At 43.8% G+C, this 20080-nt stretch overlaps 2 protein-coding genes across 5 annotated transcripts in view; one reads left to right on the top strand and one right to left on the bottom strand.

The window, feature by feature from the left end:
• The window catches only part of TPGS2 (tubulin polyglutamylase complex subunit 2), a 60624-nt gene extending 41499 nt beyond the window's left edge, over positions 1 to 19125 (bottom strand). Inside the window, exons 1-2 of one of the 2 annotated variants that reach the window (XM_057526540.1) lie at positions 18639 to 19125; positions 2110 to 2189 (exon numbers count right to left, since the gene is read on the bottom strand). In XM_057526540.1, coding sequence (XP_057382523.1) covers positions 2110 to 2189; positions 18639 to 18720 — 162 coding nt within the window. In that variant the 5' untranslated portion in view covers positions 18721 to 19125. The remainder of the gene's footprint in view (positions 1 to 2109; positions 2190 to 18638) is intronic. The other variant, XM_057526541.1, reaches the window with a different exon arrangement.
• KIAA1328 (KIAA1328 ortholog) overlaps positions 19005 to 20080 on the top strand; it is a 374054-nt gene continuing 372978 nt past the window's right edge. The window contains exon 1 of one of the 3 annotated variants that reach the window (XM_057526538.1): positions 19005 to 19183. In XM_057526538.1, coding sequence (XP_057382521.1) covers positions 19126 to 19183 — 58 coding nt within the window. In that variant the 5' untranslated portion in view covers positions 19005 to 19125. Of the gene's footprint in view, positions 19184 to 19237; positions 19431 to 20080 lie in introns of those variants that run through there. The other 2 variants (XM_007180910.2, XM_057526537.1) reach the window with 2 other exon arrangements.

Here is a 20080-nt window from a genome sequence, read left to right as displayed (position 1 = left end):
GCTATCTCAGTTAGTTAAAAATCTCTTTCTCTCGTGCGTGCCCTTTAATTCTTTCAGACTGCTGATGACTATTTACTCAGCTCTACAACTGTATTCTCCTCAATGTCAGTCTAAGCTAAATGGGAACCCAAAAAAGTTGTCTTGTCCAGGAGGCAGATTAGATCCCAATGACACCGGATGTAGACTCTAGCCCTGAAAAGCAGACATGGAAGGCATACTTCCAATGAATAAGCTACAATATCATAAGTAAAACTGGAACAAATGGGTGAAGTCATCTTAGAGAATTCTGGGGAATATCTGGTATAAGACACAGGAAGAATATGCCTCAGAAATTATCTCAATAAATAAGTGACATAATATGACACAGCCTTAATGGCGTTCCACCCCAGACAATGCATTCCTGTCCTCTCATTCTCCCATCCAGGTCTATGACTGGGTTTCTAAGCCAGGAGTCTCCTCTTCAACAGACAGAAACACCTCAGAATCTTATTCTTAAAAAGAGTCCCGAGGCAGTTCTCCCTAAAGGGCTGACTTAAGCCTGTTAAGGATCAGGAGGGATGTAATCAACAATGTCAACAGGCCAGGCTGGCATAGCCACAGCTGCACCAGGACTGATCAGCCAGTAAGAGTTTAACAGATAGACGTTGCTCTGGAATTCCATTTTCTCTTATGCGCTGTGAGTGAAAATGGGAGTGGGAGTTGAGTGAGCCCATGATAAATGTTGAGGTGCGCTGAGCCGAGGTCATGGAGAGAAACCTTGATTACCAGTTACTGAGAATCCAGTGAAGCTGCTACTGGCTCAGCCCTGGGAGAGTGAGCGCTGTTGGCAGGGACTGAACATGTCCACATACCTGTGGGCTGCTTGGCTGGCTAGGGCAAGGCTGCCACAGTGTTGCCCTCTATAGGAGGGGCAGTCTGCCAGAGCAGAAAGCGCATGTGCTTAGAGGCAGACAACTGAGTTCACATTCAGGCTCTGCCACTTGGTAGCTATGTGGCCCAGGACAAATTCTTTGACCTCTCTGACCCTCAGCTCCTTCATCTGTAACACAGAGATATCAATGCCTATCTTGCGGGATTATCTTGAGGGTTCCATGAAATAACTTATCTGATACGTGTTAGCAGCACTCACTAAATGGCAAGGTAACTTCTTGCTCCCTCGTCAAATCCACTTGCTGCTACTCAGCCACAGTGATTTTCCAAAGCAGAAATCTGACTTCTCTACTTAAAACATTTCAGTGGCTCCCCTTTTCTCCCAAGATAAAGAACAAAATCCTGATGATCTACAAAGCCCTGCATGTCCTGGTCCTTGTCAACCTCTCTCCCTTGTTCTCCTGTGCTCTAGCCACATGGACCTCCTTTATGCTCTTGAAAAATGTAATCCTATCTTGAAGGCTTCACACAGGCTAAAAGCCCCTTCTTCCCAGATCTCACCTATCTGGTTAACAACTTCTCATAACTTCTTTGGGAAAAACGTTTCTCAACCTCCAGACTAGGTCAGGCCTCCTGACAATGCTCCCTTTACCTCCCTTTCACAGAACTTGATCTGCTTTGTAATTATACTTGGAATGACTTATACTATGCCTAAGACAGTAGGATCAAGAGGTAAGACACTGTGCTCTTTTTTGATTATCACTGAATCTCCAGGACTCAACATCAAGCACAATGCCTGGCCCATTTTAGGGGCTTAAAACGTTTACTGAATAAATGAATGAATGGAAGTTCAGAGGAGGGTTGGAAAGCATTCGCTATTAATCTGGTTAGTATTGATACTTCTCTGCAACATTTAACCACGTTCTGCCCCGCATGCTTATTAACATTTAATTCTTCCTTTCCTCGCTGGATTTTCAGCTTTGTTGTATATACAACTTCAAACGTTCCACTGCCTGCATACGACAGGCTCAGAGGAGCTGCTCCGTGTTGGGGAGATGGCATGGAATGGAAGGGAGTGTTAAATGGCCTGAGCAGGAACAGAGAGAAAGGTGAACTCTACCTTGAAGGTGGCTGTGGCCTGAGATAAGAATAGGTTTCCTGTCCAATCTTTCCTTCTCAGGGGCATTTGAGTTGACCTCCCTCTGTTGGGAGGTGAGGATTCAACAGGGCAACACTTACTTGTTCCCATGAAGAAATCATATGACGTTCAGCAGGCGCCTTTTCTATGATGGTCACCTCTGTCACACCTGGGGATGATTCTGAAAGAGGAAATAGAGAGTCTGTAGAGCTGCAGTTGGTCCATTCTCACATATCTCTACACTAGAGGTTGACTAACTCTTGAAGACTGCTCTAGGAATACCAGATCCCTCTGAGGAGCATTTGTTACCCCTGTGAGGAAAGCAATTGGTCCCTCGAAGGCACTTGGTCCTATAACCTAAGACCATGTAGTCTTCCTGGTAATAATTATGCCACAATCCTTTCTATGTATCATAAAGTTTCCCTCAAGTTTTCCGAAGGCTCAAATCTTGGGATGCAGCAATAGTCCAATATGCCAGCTAAGAATTCTGGACTCCACCTATCCTAGTCTTGCTTTATGCATTCACTAGCTGTGTAACCTTACATGAGTGCTCACTTCACTTTGCATTTAGTAAGACAAGAATTACAATAATACTTTCCTTGATAAGCGAAGCAGAGGAAACAGAAATGAAGGTGCTTTGGAAAAGCAAAAAGTACCATATATACAATTTTTCTTCTGCCTTCTGTTCAGTGTTCTTCCTAATATGTTGGGAAGCATGGTACTGCGGTAGAAAACCACTGTGAGCTTCAAGCCATTTGACCCGGGGTGAGTCCTTGCTATCCCCATGATTGGTTAGGATGGAAGACACTGTCTTGTCCCTTCAAGGGTGGTCCTATTTGGCACTGTTCCACCAAAGCCAAGATAGTGACTAATAAATGTCATTATTCAATTTTACAGCAAGGACACTGAGCCTGAGAGGTAAAGCCACAAAGCCAAGCCTCTGACTCCAAGTATGGGTCTGGTTGAGAAATGAAGATCATGTGCAAAAGTCACTACATGCCCCTTGGCACAGCCCTTTAAAGCAGTCATCCTACACAAATGCAGAGTCTAGCTTTAATCAGTCTTAGCAACCTACCACTCCACCTGCAGTGAGACAGAAGAATATAGAATTCCTTGCCAACAAACCAGCTGGTTACATAGGCATGTCATCTGACTATACTCACAGGGCAATCTAGTGTCTAGGGTTGCAAGAGGACACACAGCTAATGTAAGTGCCTGACATTAAGTTTTGCTGAGGCATCCATTTCAAATACATCCATCTTGAATAAACAAATTGCCAGCTGTATGACACAGCTACTAACTAAGTAACTAGGTAAGGAACCAGGCCACCCCCACCCATGAAGTTCCCTTTTTAGAAAGCCCTGGGTAACTGACCACTAGAGTGGTCACCCACCTTTTCCCTTCTCATGCCCTAATTCTTGCTCTTATGTTTTAAATTCACCAATAAAGAGTGAACCCACAAAACCCTAGACACCAAGTCCTGGGACCCTAATAAAGACAAAGACCCTGCTCTGCTTGCTCATTCCCAGCTACCTGGCTGTGTGGCCCTGGGCATACCATGTACCCTCCAGGACCTGTGCGTAATAAAAAAATTTTTTTCAAAGTTCCCTGACAGTTGTTGCTGAGGTGTATCTTCAATCATAATAAAAACCACAATGGCTGGTCCAGCCACAACATCAGCTCCAGTCAGGGAAATGTCTGTAGAGCTCATCCAAGTAGTACAGACCGAGGTGAGTGCCTCAGGTATCCCTAGCCAACAGCATCACTATCAATAAGCTGAGACAGACACAAACACACCATTCTTCAGTTTATAACAGACCTACGTGGAGGGGCTACAGGCTCAGACAGAACTGCTGTGATACAGTTCAGATGAGAACATTTCATTTTCAACCTTTGAACACCTCCGGGATAGGACAACTGGTCGACGTACTGACTTTAAGAACTTTCATATAACAAGTTGCTTAGGAAGTACCCACTGCAGAGACTCCGCTACCCAATACTTCAGCACTGATAAGGAGGAGGTGCTGGGGATGAGGAAGAGAGGGACGCACAATAAATTCCATTTGTATAATGCTCTATTTCTGGGAACTGGTATAAGTTATCTCATTTACTCTTTCAACAATCGTGTGAAGCAGGCATCGTGACTTTATTTTAAAGATAAGGAAACAGGTTCAGCAATACTAAATAATCTCACAGAAGTAAATCTCTGACCACAGCCTCAGATACCAAGCCTAATGCTTTTGCTACCATGTTGCCTTAGTAGCTAATTCCAACATGAGGGGAAGTTTTCCCCTCACCACCAAGCAATTCTCAGACACCAGCTGGGTGTCCTACAATTCAACTCAATCCTGACGCTATCTACCAGGAGAAGGCATCAGATCCCACAGGTTAAGAGCTCAGTCCCACAAAACTGCCCTTACTTCAGATGCTAATTGCAGGTCCAGGGTGTTACCTGTGCTTCTGACAGACTGGCTATAAATCAGGGGTTCCTATGATCCCCTCCTTGGGTTTGATTGGTTTGCTAGAGAAGTCAGGAAACCCCTTTACTTACCAGGTTGCTGGTTTATTATAAAGGATATTACAGATCAACAGGGAGATAAGGTACATAGGGCAAGGTCCTGAACAAAGGGGTTTCTGTCCTCATTGAGTTTGGGGCCTGGCACAGTGACATGAGTAAGTGTCTGGCTAACCAGTCTGGAAGCTCTCTGCACCCTCTCCTTTTGGTTTTTTATGGAGGCTTCATTACATAGGCATGCTTGATTAAATAACTGGCCTGTTGGCAAATGACTGAACCTCTAGCCTCTCTCCCCTCCCTGGAAATCAGGTGGGGGAGTGAAAGTTCCAGCCCTCTAATCCTGGTTGGTTCCCTTGGGAACCAGCCCCATCTTTAGGTTACCGAAGGACTTTCCAAAAGCCACCTCATTAACATAACAAAAGACACTTCCTTTTCTCCTATCACTTAGGAAATTAGAGGGGTTTTAGGAACTCTGCCTGAAACAGGGATGGAGTCTAAATATGTTGATTATAAATCATAATACCACAGATAACCAAAAACATCATGAGGATGTTTAGAAAGCAACAGCAATAACAAGTTGTGTTTGGTTTATTAATATGCCACATGAGAAGTAGTATCTGACTAGATATAGCCATCCCTACTCTCTTGCCTTTGTGACCAATGACAAGCATTTGTGAGCTGCCTGGCTGGAATAATCTGTATGGCAGAGTATGAAATGAAATACTGAATGAAGATATGAAGGTCAGGTCTTCAGACACGGCACAGTCTGCTCTAGGTAACTATGACATGCCACAGATGAAAACTCTCTGTGGTAGCCTACTCCAAAGTTGGGTGCTATCACTTCCTTCCTTCACTCCCTGCCCACACCAGCTCCCCAATGAAAGGTGAAGTCTATTTCTCTGCCTCTGTGACGAGACGTTAACAGGGGTTAGCCTGTGACTGCCTTGACCAATAAAATACGGCGAAGAGACACCATGCAAGTTTTGGACTTCAAGAGGACTGGCAGGTTCCCGTTTCCTCTTTTTGCTCTGGACCATCACATACTAAATCCAAGCTACTCTTCTGGACAGAGAGGCCATGCTGAGGAGCTCGGAGGGGCCAGACATGTGAGTGCAGAAGCCATCTTGGACTTCCAGCCTAGCTGAGCCATCAGATAATTCCAGCTCCATCTGCTATCTCATTGCATACACTTGAGAGCCTCGAAATTAGAATAGTCCCACCTGGGCCTAGTCAACCCACAGGACTGGGAGAGACAGTAAACTGCTGTTTCAAACCACTGTTTTGTGGTGGTTTATTACCCAGGAATAAATAAGTGGAACAGACTGCCTAGTAGAAAACAGTTGCTGAGTCAATAATCTCTGAGGTACTCAATGAGGACCTGCTGTCACAAACTATGCACAGTTGATCTGGGCCTTGAAGGACGACATGGCCATTCCTGCGGATTGGCTTAATTAACACCTACTCCTGCTCCTTCCAGTGTGCTTTCCTGTATTTTAGAGACTGGCTGGCTAAAGACTACATTTCCCAGATTCCACTGCAGCTAGGCACCCTCTGGAGGCCAAGCTTTCTGCAGGGAAACCGGCTCCCATAAAACCTTGAAGGAGGGAATGAGCAGGTGAGGTAGAGGGGCACATGGGGAGACTGGCTCTTTTCACAGTCATAGTTGCAAAGGTATTTTGATCTCATGGGGTTGAGAGTTGTCATGTGGCAGAAGCAGCAGCAACTTCTCAATTCTGCAGCTTCCTAACCACACTAGCTGCAGGTACGCCCCACTAAGCATCCCCTTTTCAGTTTGGTTCTCAGCTTAGAATCTGTTCCGCTTAATCTTCCAATGATTTTATGGGCTAATGCCCCTTAATCAAGCCCTTTCTGCCTTAACTAGCTAGAGTGTACTTCTAGCCTTAAACTTGCTATGTATTCTACGGTCTGCCACTAAGAACCCTGATAGACACAGACAGTTTGCATCTGTAGGTTCACTTTCAGGACAAGTGAATGTGTGCAGGTCAGAGGAAGTGGTCATTTATATGATTTAAAAATTGTGGCCAAGGAGCCAGACAAAAAAGTGTGAGAGGTTTTGGAATCCAAGATATGACACTGAAGGTCTTTAGAGTCAGAAAAGAAAACTTAAGACTACATACGATTATTCAAAGAGAACAAGTTAACAGTTTATTACACAAATCAAAGAACTGGGTAAGGAGAATACATGAAGCCAGGGTTTGAAGGTGAGGCATCTGGAGGGCTGGGGGTGGAGTAGGGTAGACTGCACATAGCCAACCTGAGGTTAATCTCTTTAGAAGGACCAGCTTGTGGGTTCACTTGTAGCTGGTGCCTGGCAATCTGGCCTTTGCATGTGTTCTACATTGATAAGGCTGTTTTGCCCATCTTTGGCTAAACCAATAAACACCTGCTATCCTTTTGGGAGTCTAAAATTTCCATAGTGTCATGGGCAAAGCTCATTAACAATTCCCAGGAAATAAAAATAGAATCTGGATAATAAGGTAAAGTCTAATCTTTTTTTTTTTCCTTTGGCCTTGGTCTAGTTTCACTTCCTTAATAGGGTACTGCGTGCAGAGGCCTTGTACCTGGCACCTCAGACCAGAGTTCCTAGTGCAAAATGGCTGCACCTGACGTTTCAGCTTGACTCCACACCAGGTTCAGGTTTTAGGAAGTTCTAAGGGAACAGAATAGTTATCCCCTGGAAGGTTGATTCAAGTTCAGGCTATGCCTTTAGACCACCCAGTGGCTACCACAAAAACCTGTCACACACCAAATCCTGCCACCCTGCTACCCACAGAAACAGGGCCCCTGGAGCATGATCGTATAGAAACCACAGACACAATCTATTCCAGTTGCCCCGACCTAGGAAGTGAGCCTCTCCCAAATTCCAAAGAGGAATGGCTCACAGACAGGAGCAGTTTTATGAGAGAGGAGAAAAGGCTGGTGGGACATGCAGTAACCTCCCACACCCAAGTAATAGAAGTGAGAAGCTACCCACCCCTGTCCCCCCACCGGGACTTCCGCCCAAAAGGTGGAGTTGATAGCCCTCACCTGAGCCCTAGAGCACGGGACAGGGAAAATCTTAAATGTTTACACAGATTCCCGGGTATGTGTATGTCATCCTACCCACATACAGGGCTAGCTGGAAGGAACAAGGTATGCTTACTGCAGGGAATAAACAGGTGAAACGTGGCTTAAGCATACTGAAGCTCGTAGAAGGAGTACAGCTTCCAAAACGGGTGGCAGTGATTCATTGTAGGCCTCACGAAAAGGGAATACAGAGGTAATAAACGGAAACAAAGCGGACGCAACTGACAAAAGGGTGGCCCTAGAACCTGTAACTTGGCAACTACCCCTCATACCTCAAAGGCCAGATCCATCCAATTATTCCCCAATCTACACAAAGACTGTACAAAATCTACAAAATTAGACAAAGACTGAAAATTGGGCTTCAACAGAGATCTAGGAGGCCATGGGTGGCTAGCTAATGAACATGGTCAATACTTCTTTTCCCAAACTGTAGCTTGTCAAGCCATCAGAGAGGCTCATCAAAAGACTCACTACAGGAGGGAAGCCCTATATAATTGGTTAGTTGAGCTCATGGTAACTCCTGGCATGAAAAGTATAATCAGTCAGATAGATGAGACATGCCCCATCTGCACAATGAACAACCCCCAAAACAAGACCCTCCAGAGGCCCCCAGACAAGGCCCATTCAGATCAGAGGGACATATCCTGGAGAAGACTAGCAGATTGATTTCACCGTCATGCCGAGAGTACTGGGCAATTTCAGGTATCTCTTGGTGCTAGTAGACACAATTTCTGAGTGGATAGAAGCATTCCCTGCTAGAACTGAAATGGCAGCTGAAGTGGCTAAGGCATTGCTAAAAGATATAATTGCCAGGTTTGGGCTCCCAAGATCCCTGCAAAGCAATAATGGTACAGCATTGGTCTCTCAAGTGACGAAGGAGGTAATGAGTGCCCTGGGCATAAAATGGACCTTGCACTCAGTCTGGAGACCCCAATCATCAAGGACAGAGATCCAATCAGACCTTGAAACTCAAGGTCCAATCAGCCTTAGCCAAGCTATGTTAGGACCCTCAAGAAAACTGGATTAAGTTGCTTTCGATAGGCCTGCTCTGCATGTGGTTACCCCAAGGGATAATTAAAGTTAAGTGCATTTGAACTCATGTACGGTAGACCCATTCCCCAAGTCCAAGAGAAGGGACACCTTAGCCCCCTTGAAATGAAACAACTCAAGCATGCCCTCCAGGTAGGAGAAATAATGAAAGCTCTCACAGAAGATGGTGACCAGGTGCTGCCCACACCCACTGACCTGGCCCTCCACCCCTTCTGGCCAGGAGCCTGGGTGAACCTAAAGATCTCAAAAAACAGCAGCTGCAAGATCAGCTCATGGCTAAGTGGAAAAGAATCCACTTGGTGACCCTAACCACCCACTCTGCCCTGAAGTTGCAGGGATCACTCCATGGGGATGTTACACTCAAGGGAAGAGACCCCCGAGCCCCAACCTGTAGAGAGACAACCTGGGTCAATGGCCCCCCGACCACTCGTGTGATCCTCTCTAAGATCCTAAGCTTTTCTCCTGTAAAACAACCAAAGGATGACCAGGGAGACGCAGCCCTGGCACTGAGCCTTGACATCAGGGCAGACTTGTCCACAGGCCGAAGACCGAGATACTTTCATTTTTAGGAAAAATTTGACATGTCACCATTATTCTCTTAGGCCATGTATCTTAAATTGTCTGAAGTCCTTTGTCTCCAAAATGTTAGACAAATGGTGGTTGCTCAGGGCTACAAACAGGGCCAAGGCCTGGGGACAACCACACAGATTTAAAGGCAGCTGGGGACTTCCACTCCTCCACCCGGGGTGATGACAATGCCTCAAATCAGCAAGAAGTAGTTACAGAAGACAGACCTGCACCCCTCAGCGCCCCTCGAGAATGAGGAGCAGGACAAAAAGCAGGGGGGGTTTGTCACCCGCAAAGCCAAAATTAACAATTCCCGGGAAATACAAAATAGAATCTGGGTAATAAAGTCTAAGCTTTTTCTTTTTCCTTTGTGCTTCATCTTGTTTCACTTGTTCATAGGGTACTGTGTGCAGAGGCCTCGCACCCAGCACCTCAGACCAGAGCTCCTGGTGCAAAATGGCTGTGCAGACACCTCAATGGACTGTGTGCACCTCTGTGCACAACACCTCAACTCAAGATGGCCTCAGCAGGCCGTGTGCACAGAGGCTGCGCCTGGCACTGCGATCTGGAGCGTAAACAGCACAGCTGTGCTGCCATGTGAGAACTCCACCCCCTTCCCTCCCCACTGACTAGAACCCTATAAAGTAGCCCCACCCACAGCCCGTGAGGGAGAGCTGGACTCTAGAGTGTGAGCTGGCACCTTTCCATTCTTTGACCAAAGAATAAAACTTTCCTTTGCTTCTGAACCAAACTTGGTCTCGTTCTATTGGCTCTAAGGATACTGGGCGGAAGGACCCTTGTTGGGGCCTAACTCAAAGGGTTGGTAACAATAGCTGTGGCTGGTTGTTTTGCCTACCTGACCAGGCCCCAATAAAATCTCTGGAATTTGAGTCTTAGGCAGGCTTCCCTGGGCAGAAACACTGCACACATATTGCAGCATTTCACTGCTTAAGGAAGGAGTGTATTCTATGTGACCACTCGCAGCAGGGAAAACTGCAGAAGCCTATACACAGCTTCCTCTAGATGCCACCTGACATGTCAAAGGTCAGATTCCCAGGCACCAGCTGACTGATATAATAAACTATAGCTGGGAGTCCTGTCTGCATCCTGTAAGTCCTTCTAGTGAATCACTGAACTTGTGGACAGTTGTGGGACCCCAAAACATGTATCCATCGCTTCATGTTTAATATTTCTGAATTAGTTTGCTTTAGTTGTTTGGGGAAACAGCAAAAAGTTGGGTTTTGTAAGCTAGGTTTAAAATCTTTTTCTATTACTAGGTGACTTAAGCCCATTCATATTTGTTGCTATGAGGGATATGTCTGGTCTCAGCTTTATCTTAATATTTTATAATTACACGTATTATATTTACACTTATATTTCTTTTTGAGATGGGTACCATTCGTTCTTTTCTTTAAAATATTTGGGGGAATGTATGATTTTCTACTGATGCATGATAAATTACCACAAATTAGCAGCTTTAAACAACACCCAGGTCACAGTTCTGTAGCTCAGAAGTCTGGCACAGCATGACTGGATTCTCTGCTGAGGCTGAAATCCATAAGCCAGGTGCACTGACTGCTCAGGTGTCAGCTGTTCTGTTTTCATCTGGTGCTCCAGGTCATCTTCCATTCCTGTTACAGGCAGCATTCAACTCCTTGTAGTTGTAGCAATGAAGTTTCCATTCCTTGCTTGCTGTCACCTGGGGCCACTCTCAGCTGTATTCTTTACCATGTGTTCCCATCTACCTTCAAGGCAGCAACAGCATAACAAATCTTTCATGTTTCAAATCTCTTTGACTCCCCCTTCTGTTAACAGCATGTTGTAAAGGGCTCATGTGATTAGATTAGGCTCACCTGGATAATCTCCCTTTTGCCATTTAACACAACAAATCACAGGTGTTATATCTCATCAGTTTCATAGTCCTGGTGCAGGAAATCTTGGAGGGCTGTTTTTAGGATTCCTTTTTATTTAAAAAAAAAAGCCTTATTGAGATATAACTCACATACCATAAAGTTCACCCTTTTAAAGTATATAATTCAGTGGTTTTTAGCATATTCACAGAGTTATGCATCCTTTCCTGAAAAAGTAACCTTGTACCATTTCCCACTCCCAGCATCCTCTGGCAATCACTAATTTACTTTAAGTCTCTATAGATTTGCCTACTATAGATGATATAAATGAAATCACACAACACATGGGCTTCGTAACTCTTCTTTCATTTAGTTTTCAAGGTTCATCCATATTGTAGCATGTATCAGTACTTTACTCCTTACTATTGCCAACATTTTCTATTGTATAGATATACCACGTTTTTTAGACCCATTCATCAGCTGATGGACATTTGGACTGTTTCTACTTTATTACAAATAATGCTTCTAAGAACATTTGTGTACATATTTTTGTATGTAAATGTTTTCATTTCTCTTGGGTATATAACCAGAAGTGGAATTGCTGGGTCATATGGTAACTATGTTTAACTTTTTGAGGAAGTACCAAACTGTTTTCCAAAGTGACAGTACCATTTTACATTCCCACCAGTGGTGTATGTGTGTCCCAGTTTCTCTACTTCCTTGCCAACACTTAGGTCAGTCTTTCTGATTATTGGCATCCTAGTGGGTGTGAAGTGGTATTTCACTGTGGTTTTTTTTTTTAAATTTTATTTATTTATTTTTTTATTTATTTATGGCTGTGTTGGGTCTTCGTTTCTGTGCGAGGGCTTTCTCTAGTTGCAGAAAGTGGGGGCCACTCTTCATCGCGGTGCGCGGGCCTCTCACTATCGTGGCCTCTCTTGTTGCGGAGCACAGGCTCCAGATGCACAGGCTCAGTAGTTGTGGCTCACGGGCCTAGTTGCTCCGCGGCATGTGGGATCTTCCCAGACCAGGGCTCGAACCCGTGTCCCCTGCATTGGCAGGCAGATTCTCAACCACTGCGCCACCAGGGAAGCCCTTCACTATGGTTTTGATTTGAATTTCCCTAATGATCAATGATGACCATCTCTACATGTTCTTATTGGCCTCTGTATATCTTCTTTGGACAAATGTTTATCTATTCAGATCCTTTTAAATTGGGTTATTTGACTTTTTTTTGTTGAGTTGTATGAGTTCTTTATAGATTCCACCCAAAAGTCCCTCATTGTATATGTGATTTGCAAAAAGTCTCTCCTTTTCTGTGGATGTCTTTTCACTTTCTTGATGGTATCCTTAAAAGCACAAACATCTTTTATTTTGATGAAGTCCAATTTATCTATTTTTTTTGGTTTGTTTCTTGTACTTTTGGTGTCAGATCTAAGAATCTATTGCTTAATCCAAAGTCATTAAAAACAAATCCAAGGCCTATGTTTTAGCACTTACATTTATATCTAAGATCTATTTTGAGTTAATTTTTGTATTTGAATTGAGGTAGGAGTCCAACTTCATTCTTTTGCATGTGGCTATCCAGTTGTCACAAAACAATTTGTTGAAAAGATTGTTTTTCCCCCACTGAATTGTACAGACATCCTTGTTGAAAATCAGTGGACCATAAATGTGTTAGTTTAGTTTTGGAGTCTCAATCCTATTCCATTGATCTATATTTCTATCTTTATGCCAGTGCCACAGTGAAGACTATTGTAGGTTTGGAGTAAATTTTTTTATCATAGTAAAATATACATAAAATTTGCCATATTAACTATTTTGAAGTGTACAGTTAAGTACACTCACATTGTTGTGCAACTATTACCACTATTCATCTGCAGAACATTTTCATTATCCCAAGTGTAGTAAATTTTCAAATAGTGAAGTTTAAGTCCTCTAACTTTTGTTCCTCTTTTCCAAGGTTGTTTTGGCTATTGTGGGTGTCCTTCATTTCCATATTAATTTTAGGACTGGGTTATTTGTCAATTTCTGCAAAAGAGGCAGCTGACATTTTCATAGGGATTGTAGATTTACATAAATTTGGGGAGTATGGGATTCTAACAGTTAAGACTTCCAAACCATAAACATGAGATGTCTTCCAATTTATTTAGGTGTTCTTTAATTTCTTTACATAATGTGTTGTAGTTTTCAGTGTACAAGTCATGCACTTCTGTTAATGTGCTCGTTTACTCCTTAATTCTGTTAATTTAACTTTTTACTAAGTATTTTACTGTTTTGACCCAATTGTAAATTGAATTGTTTCTGTAATTTTATTTTTGGATTGTTCATTGCTAATATGTAGGGTTTTTTCCCTTTTTTTGGTGGATTTCTTAGGACTTTTTTAATATACAAGAGCATGTTATCTGCAACTAGCTCTTTACTTCTTTCTTTCCAAATTGTATGTCTTTCATTTTCTTGTCTAATCATTCTGACTAGAATCTCCAGTAAAATGCTGAATAGAAGTTGTAAGAGGGGAGTTCTTATTGTGCAAAAAAGAGTGAACACAGCATGCCTGAGACTGCAATATTTAGAAAGGCCTGCTTGGAAGGTTGGTTCTTGGCTGGCATCTGGGAACTTGGATTTCAGGAGGGTTCCCACCATTGCCTAGTAAGAATGGCTCACTTTATTTAAAAAAAAAAAAAGAATGGCTCATTGTACCTACCTGTTGTTACAATATGGTTTATGTTGAACACAAGCTTTCCGCCGGGAGTCTCAAATTTGGTACATACTAGGTAGAGGATGTCTGAATGATGGATTTCCAATAAAAGGTCTGGACTTCTGGGCTCAAATAAGCTTCCCTAGTAGACAACATTCCAGATGTGTTGTCACATGTTGCTGGAACAACTGTGTCCCATGTTATTTCACTGAGGGAGGATTCTTGAAAACTTACATCTGGTTTCCTTGATTTCCCCACATGCACCTTTCCCTTTGCTTCTGTTGTAATAAATCACAACATGACTGTCTCCCAAGTCCTGTGATCCTCCTAGTGAACTGTCAAACCTGGTGTGCTGCTGGGGATCCCATGAATATTTGTCTTGTTCCTGATTTTAATGGGAAATCATACAGTTTTTCACCATTGAGTATAGCGTTAGCCGAGGATTTTTCATAGATGCCCTTTATCAGGTTGAGGAAGTTTGATTTCTGTTTTTATGTTTTCACTCTATCCCACAGTTTGGGTGTGTTCTATCATCAGAGAACACACTTTGTATGATATCAATCCTTTAAAATTTATTTCAGCTTGTCAAACATATGGTTTATTCTTGAGGTTACTCCATGTGTACTTGAGAAGAATTTTTATTCTACTCTTTTCGGGTAAAGTGTTCTATGGATGTCTGTTAGGTATAGTTGATTTACAGTATTGCTTACGTTTACTATTTCCTTGTTGACTTTCTGCTTAGGTGTTTTATCCATTGTTATAAGTAGGGCGTTTAAGTCTCAAAAACTATTATTGTTGAATTGTCTACTTCTCCTTTCAAGCCTGTCAGTTTTTGCTTCATGTATTTTGGGCCTTTGTAGGTGCACATAGATTATAATTGTTTTGTCTTTCTGAGCATTGACACCTATTATCATTATGAACTGTCCTCCTTTGTTTCTAATAATGAACTTTGTTTTAAAGATTATTTTGCCTGCTATTAGTACAGCCACTCAAGCTCTACTTTGGGTTCTATTTGCATGGTATATTTTTCCCCCATCATTTCACTTTTAACCTATTTGTGTCTTTAAATACAAAATGTGTCTCTTGTAGACTGGGTATATTTGAATCATGTTTTTGTTTTTCTAAAATCTTATGTCAATTTCTGCCTTCTCATGGGAGTCTCTAGTTTATTTACATTAAATGTAACTACTAATAAGGTAGGATTTATTTCTGCCATTATGCTATTTCCTTCTGAGTCCTCACCAGCAGTATTCTCCATATTGTTATAGTCCAGACTTCTATTACAGTCTTTTCATGGTGATTTAGACTTTATCAAGTTCCTGAAAGTTCCTCCAGCCTCCACCCACTTTCCAGTTCCAAAGACACTTCCATATAGGTATATGTTACAGCAGCACCCACTTCCAGGTAATAAAATATGTACTAGTTTTCTATGCTGCATAACAAATTACCACACTTAGCAGTGGTAGGACTGAGGATCCTGTTCTCTTGATGCCCATGAGCTAGGAGGTTGCCCTCAGCTCCTAGAAGTCACTCGCAGTTCCTTGCTATTGGCCCTCTCCTAGGATCTCTCACAACATGGCAGCTTAGTTTTTCAAAGCCAGGAGGAAATCTGTCTGACTTCTATACCCTCTTTTAGAATGCTCACCTGATTAGGTCAGGCCTACCTAGGATAATATCGCTTTTAAGTCAAAGTCAACTGATTAGGTACTTCAATTACATACACCAAAAAATCTTTGCCTTTGTCATATAATGTAACCTAAGCCATAGAATGGCATTCATCATCTTCACAGGTCCTGCCCATTTTCAAGAGTAAAGTATTATACACAGGTAGGTGGCATTGGAGGTCATCTAAGAAATCTGCCCACCAGTTACATTGTACTTATACCCTTTCAAATGCCCTTTTAATTTGTCATAATAGATAACAACTGATACATCATTCTTCCACTCTCCTCCCACCTTTGTTTTAGTCTTATATGTATGTATTTACGTATGTTCATGTGTATGTGTCTGTATGAAAATGATGCTCAGCATCAGTCTTTTTGCTGAAGGTTTCCCCAGCTATATTTGATTTGATGAAATCTATCCTCCAGCAGATTCCTCAGGAAGGGTTCATGGGTGTAGATATCCCTAAGTTCTTTTATTTTAAAGACAGTTTGGCTAGATATTATATCCTTGGTTCACACTTTCTTTCATTGAATTTTCTATACTTGTTCATGTATTTTAATTTTGTTTGGAGTTTAGACTTACCATTTTCTTCTGCTTCACAGTTGTTTTTTGGTAAGAGTTTTCCTCAGTTGTCTGTTTGACATTTTATTTCCTGATTTCAGCATTAGTTCTCTATGGGTTTTACTTTTCTCTCCTTCATTTTGCATTATTGTGTTGTTTAAAAAGATTTCTAGGTTAGTGACGCTAGTTTCTAGTTTCTGTTGATTGTTCCAACTAGCCTCTTCATGGGTCTGTCTGCTTGTCACAGAGCCTTCTAGCAGTGAGGAAGTGCGGCAGGAACAATTAGGGTCTGGCCCTGTGATTTGTTGCTTTTTCTCTTTTTATTCAGCCATTCTGCACAGTTGGTATTCTCTGCCTTTAAGCAATGCTGAGAGTTTGGTTTTGGATAAATATGCAATTGTGGAGTTATTTCATATCTTTTAGGGAGGTTGTTTACCATACACCCACCACTGACTTCAGCTGCCTTGTTTTAAAAAAATCCCCTTAATATATTATCTTTTCAAACAAAAAACAAATGTGAAAAAATAATATACAGGCATACTCATTTTACTGTGCTTTGCTTTATTGTTTTTCTCAGGTACTGCATTTTTTACAAATTGAAGGTTTGTGGCAACCCTGCATTGTCAGATGATATTTAGCATTTTTTAGCAATAAAGTTTTTTTAATTAAGGTATGTACATTTTTTTAGACACAATGCTATTGCACACTTAATAGACTACAGTATAGTGTAATCATAACTTTTATATGCACTGGGAAACCAAAAATTTGTGTGGCTCGCTTTATTAGGATATTCACTTTATTGCAGTGGTCTGGAACCAAACCCCCAATATTTCTGAGGTATGTCTGCAAATGATTTTTGACTTGTGATTATTAACTTGAAATTATTAGGTTTTGATTAAGTTTATAAATAGACTGTTTACAGGAGGCTAGATTTCCTATAAGTTTAATTAACAGAGTCGGTTAATTCCTTACGTAGTTTTTGACTTGTAGCTATTACCAGTTTGCCAAACATCTGAAATGCATAATAGATAGAATATATTAAGTGCATAAATGAAATTTAAAATGTTTACAGTCACTTAATTATTTAGGTCTTTAAATTGAACTGACAGCTTAAGGGAAATTTAGTTGGCTTGACTTGAGTAGATTAAACATTTATCAAAAGAAAATAACTTCTTATTTAGAGAAAACTTCCTAGACTTATAAAGATACGAATGAAGCATGCCTGTGGAATAGCAAGACCTGCCTAAGTCCAGGAGTACAAGAAGGAACAGGGCAGAAGTTTCGATAAGAATGAGGAGATAGAATATGGGTGGTCTTGATGATTAGATCTCTCCTTGCCCTACTCTATAATTTCATTTATAAAATCTATCACTTCTCCCAAACACATCATGATGTTTCATGCCTCATTTACTGTCTTAGGCACTGGGGAATAGAGGGAAGAGCAATACGAAGTTCCTATTCTCATGGACTTCTACTACAGAAAAAAGACAGAAAAAAAACCCAACCAAATAAATATATAATTTCAAGTAAAATATATAATTTCAAGTAGTGACAAAGCCGTGAGGATAAAAAAAAAAGTGGGATAAGGGAACAGAGTAATAGGGAAGGGTGTTATTAAGATTATATTCAGGAAAGGCTTCTCTGAGCTCGTGATATTTAATCAGAGATCTGAATGAAGTCAGAGAGAGACAATGACAGGAAGAGAATTCCAGATGCAAGGTCTAGTAAATCGCAAAAGCCTTTAAGTGGGAATAAGCTTAGTGTGCTCATGGTACAAGGAGGCTACTGCGGCAAAGCCAGAGTGAAAATAAAGTCAGAAAGACAGATGAGGGCAAATTATAGCAGACTTGTGGGCCATGGTACAGAATTTGGATTTTATTACGAATGCGATAGGAAGGCACTGAAGTATACTGTTCGGCCTGCTTAGATTGCCTTTCTCCTTAGATATCTGGTTAACTCCCATTTGTCTTTCAAAATTTAGCGTCATCTCCTGTGGGACGTATTTCTTAACTCTCCAGATAAGGTCAATCACCTCCTCCTGTGTGCTACTTCTGAGCGATAATAGATTACTGAACTGTGTTTGTGTTTTATTTCATTTTATTTTATTGCTGCCCAGCATGTAACCTAGCGGTGGGTACTAAGTAAAGGTTAGTGCTTAGTAAAGGTTAGTAAAGGAAAACCACCCATTCATTCAATGGTGCCAGCCTTGATTCCTCTGGACCACTTCAGGTGCCATACACGGGGAGGCGCATGGGAGTTGGTACCCTGGGAGGTTGGCTGCAACATTCCCCCAGCTCTCTCTGCTACCAGAGGCCAAAAAGGCCTCTCGGGACAGCCAACCTCCCAACTGTCAGGTGCCTGCTGTCTCCCCTTTGAACATCTATGCCCGACCTTCTTGGGCCCTGTAGTGGGACTTCGAGTGGGGGGACCTTCGAGCTTCACATCTCTGTATCCACACTCCCCGCAAACCCTTCTACGGCCTAGTCAAGCACCCCGCTCCCCACTTTCCTCTTTAACAACGTAAGTTACAGCCGCGATGCCCACTGGCCTACAGGGTCCGGCTCTTGCCTTCCCTCCGTGCTTCCACTGCACACCCCTCGTCCCGCAGTGGCCCCCACGGCCCCCCGTCCCACTCACCGAGGATGCGGGTGACCCCCAAGGTCAGCTTCTCCAGGTGCGGCTTGTTGCTGCCCAGCAGCGGGGGCGGTGTCTCCTCCATGGCTCGCGTCCCAGCTCCGCGCGCGGTCGGAGGAGCGGCTGGGACAGGGCGGGGGAGCGGGGCGGCTGGGAGGGCCGGACTCCGCCCGGGAGGCGCGGCCGTCAAGTTCACGGCATGCCGGGAGTTGTAGTGCTCGGAGCCTGAGAGCACGGCGGGGCGGAGATGGGGGGCCCGGGCTGCTCTGGGAGTAGCAGTTCCGCGTAGCGCTCGTTCCCGCGGCCCCGGCAGGGGCTCCACGCCACGCCGCCGGGACACAGCGACTCCACCGCCCGGACCCTCCCGCCCCGCCGGGGCCGGCTGCGCAAGCGGGGGCGGGCCTCTGCGCAGTGCGGCCAATCGGGACCGGGCCTGGAGGCCGGGGTTGGACGGCCCCGGCGGGACGCCCCGAGTGGCGGTTGTTTCAAGATGGCGGACGTGGCGGGTCACTGCCGCCCCGGCGCGGCGGCGTTCTGGAGTCGCGACTGTATCCTTTGCCCGCCTGGCAGGGGGCGCCGGCGCTTTCCCCGGTGCGGCGAGCGGTCGCGAGGGACGCAGAGTGCAGAGGAGAAGCTCGCCGCGGACCCCGGTGGCGGGGCCGTCCCGTCCGGCCGCCGTCCGGGTGCTGGGCTATGCTCTTCCTTGGGTATTAGGTGTCAGAGAGCCTGCACTGTCTCCCGGCTGGAGTTCAGGCGTGGGGACTCGGCACAGATGTTTCCCAGCCCTCCTTGGCGGTGAGCTCTGGAAAGATGGCCTAGAGTCTTGGCCTCTCCTGGGGCTGGAAGGGTCCCTCTGCCCGAGATGACCTCCGGCCGGCCTAGTCTGTGCGGAGTGAGCTTGTGGAGGAGGGCATGGTGTTGGGTGGTCCAAGAGCTTTTTTTCTTGGTTTAGGAGTGTCCTCGGTCTGCGTTGTTAAGAGTAAGTCAGGACCTTGTCGGACTTAGAAGGCCTGTCAGTGGTGATTTATTTTCATACTGAGATCTTCGGAGAAATGTGGACTTGGTTTCACGCGGACATGATCTGGTGATGATGATTATGGAATAAGACGCGATGCAGATTTTAGGGCCTGGAAGTAGTGTTGATTTGCATGTAGATTGCGGGTCCCACTAGCAGGACTGAAGTTCTTGGGTTGTTTTATGGTAGAGAAGCTGTGGCGCTTTTATCCTTGGGGTAGTATTCCCAGATTAGTATCTATGATGAGATGTGTGACAAAACTGGTTCTTTCCCTGTGTTAGGTAGACTGTTCTAGGCTGATCTTTGGTTCTGATAATTGGCTTCATGTTAGAGGAGTGTTACCTGAAAGGAAGGCATTCAGTGTATTGGGTGCCCGCAGAGGCAAGTCTTTTTGTCTGTTTACTAGGACTGGTGATGGCATTGTTGGAGG

Source organism: Balaenoptera acutorostrata, chromosome 13, assembly GCF_949987535.1.
Source record: "Balaenoptera acutorostrata chromosome 13, mBalAcu1.1, whole genome shotgun sequence".
Classification (NCBI taxonomy): domain Eukaryota; kingdom Metazoa; phylum Chordata; class Mammalia; order Artiodactyla; family Balaenopteridae; genus Balaenoptera; species Balaenoptera acutorostrata.
This window is presented reverse-complemented; position numbering and strand designations above follow the sequence as displayed.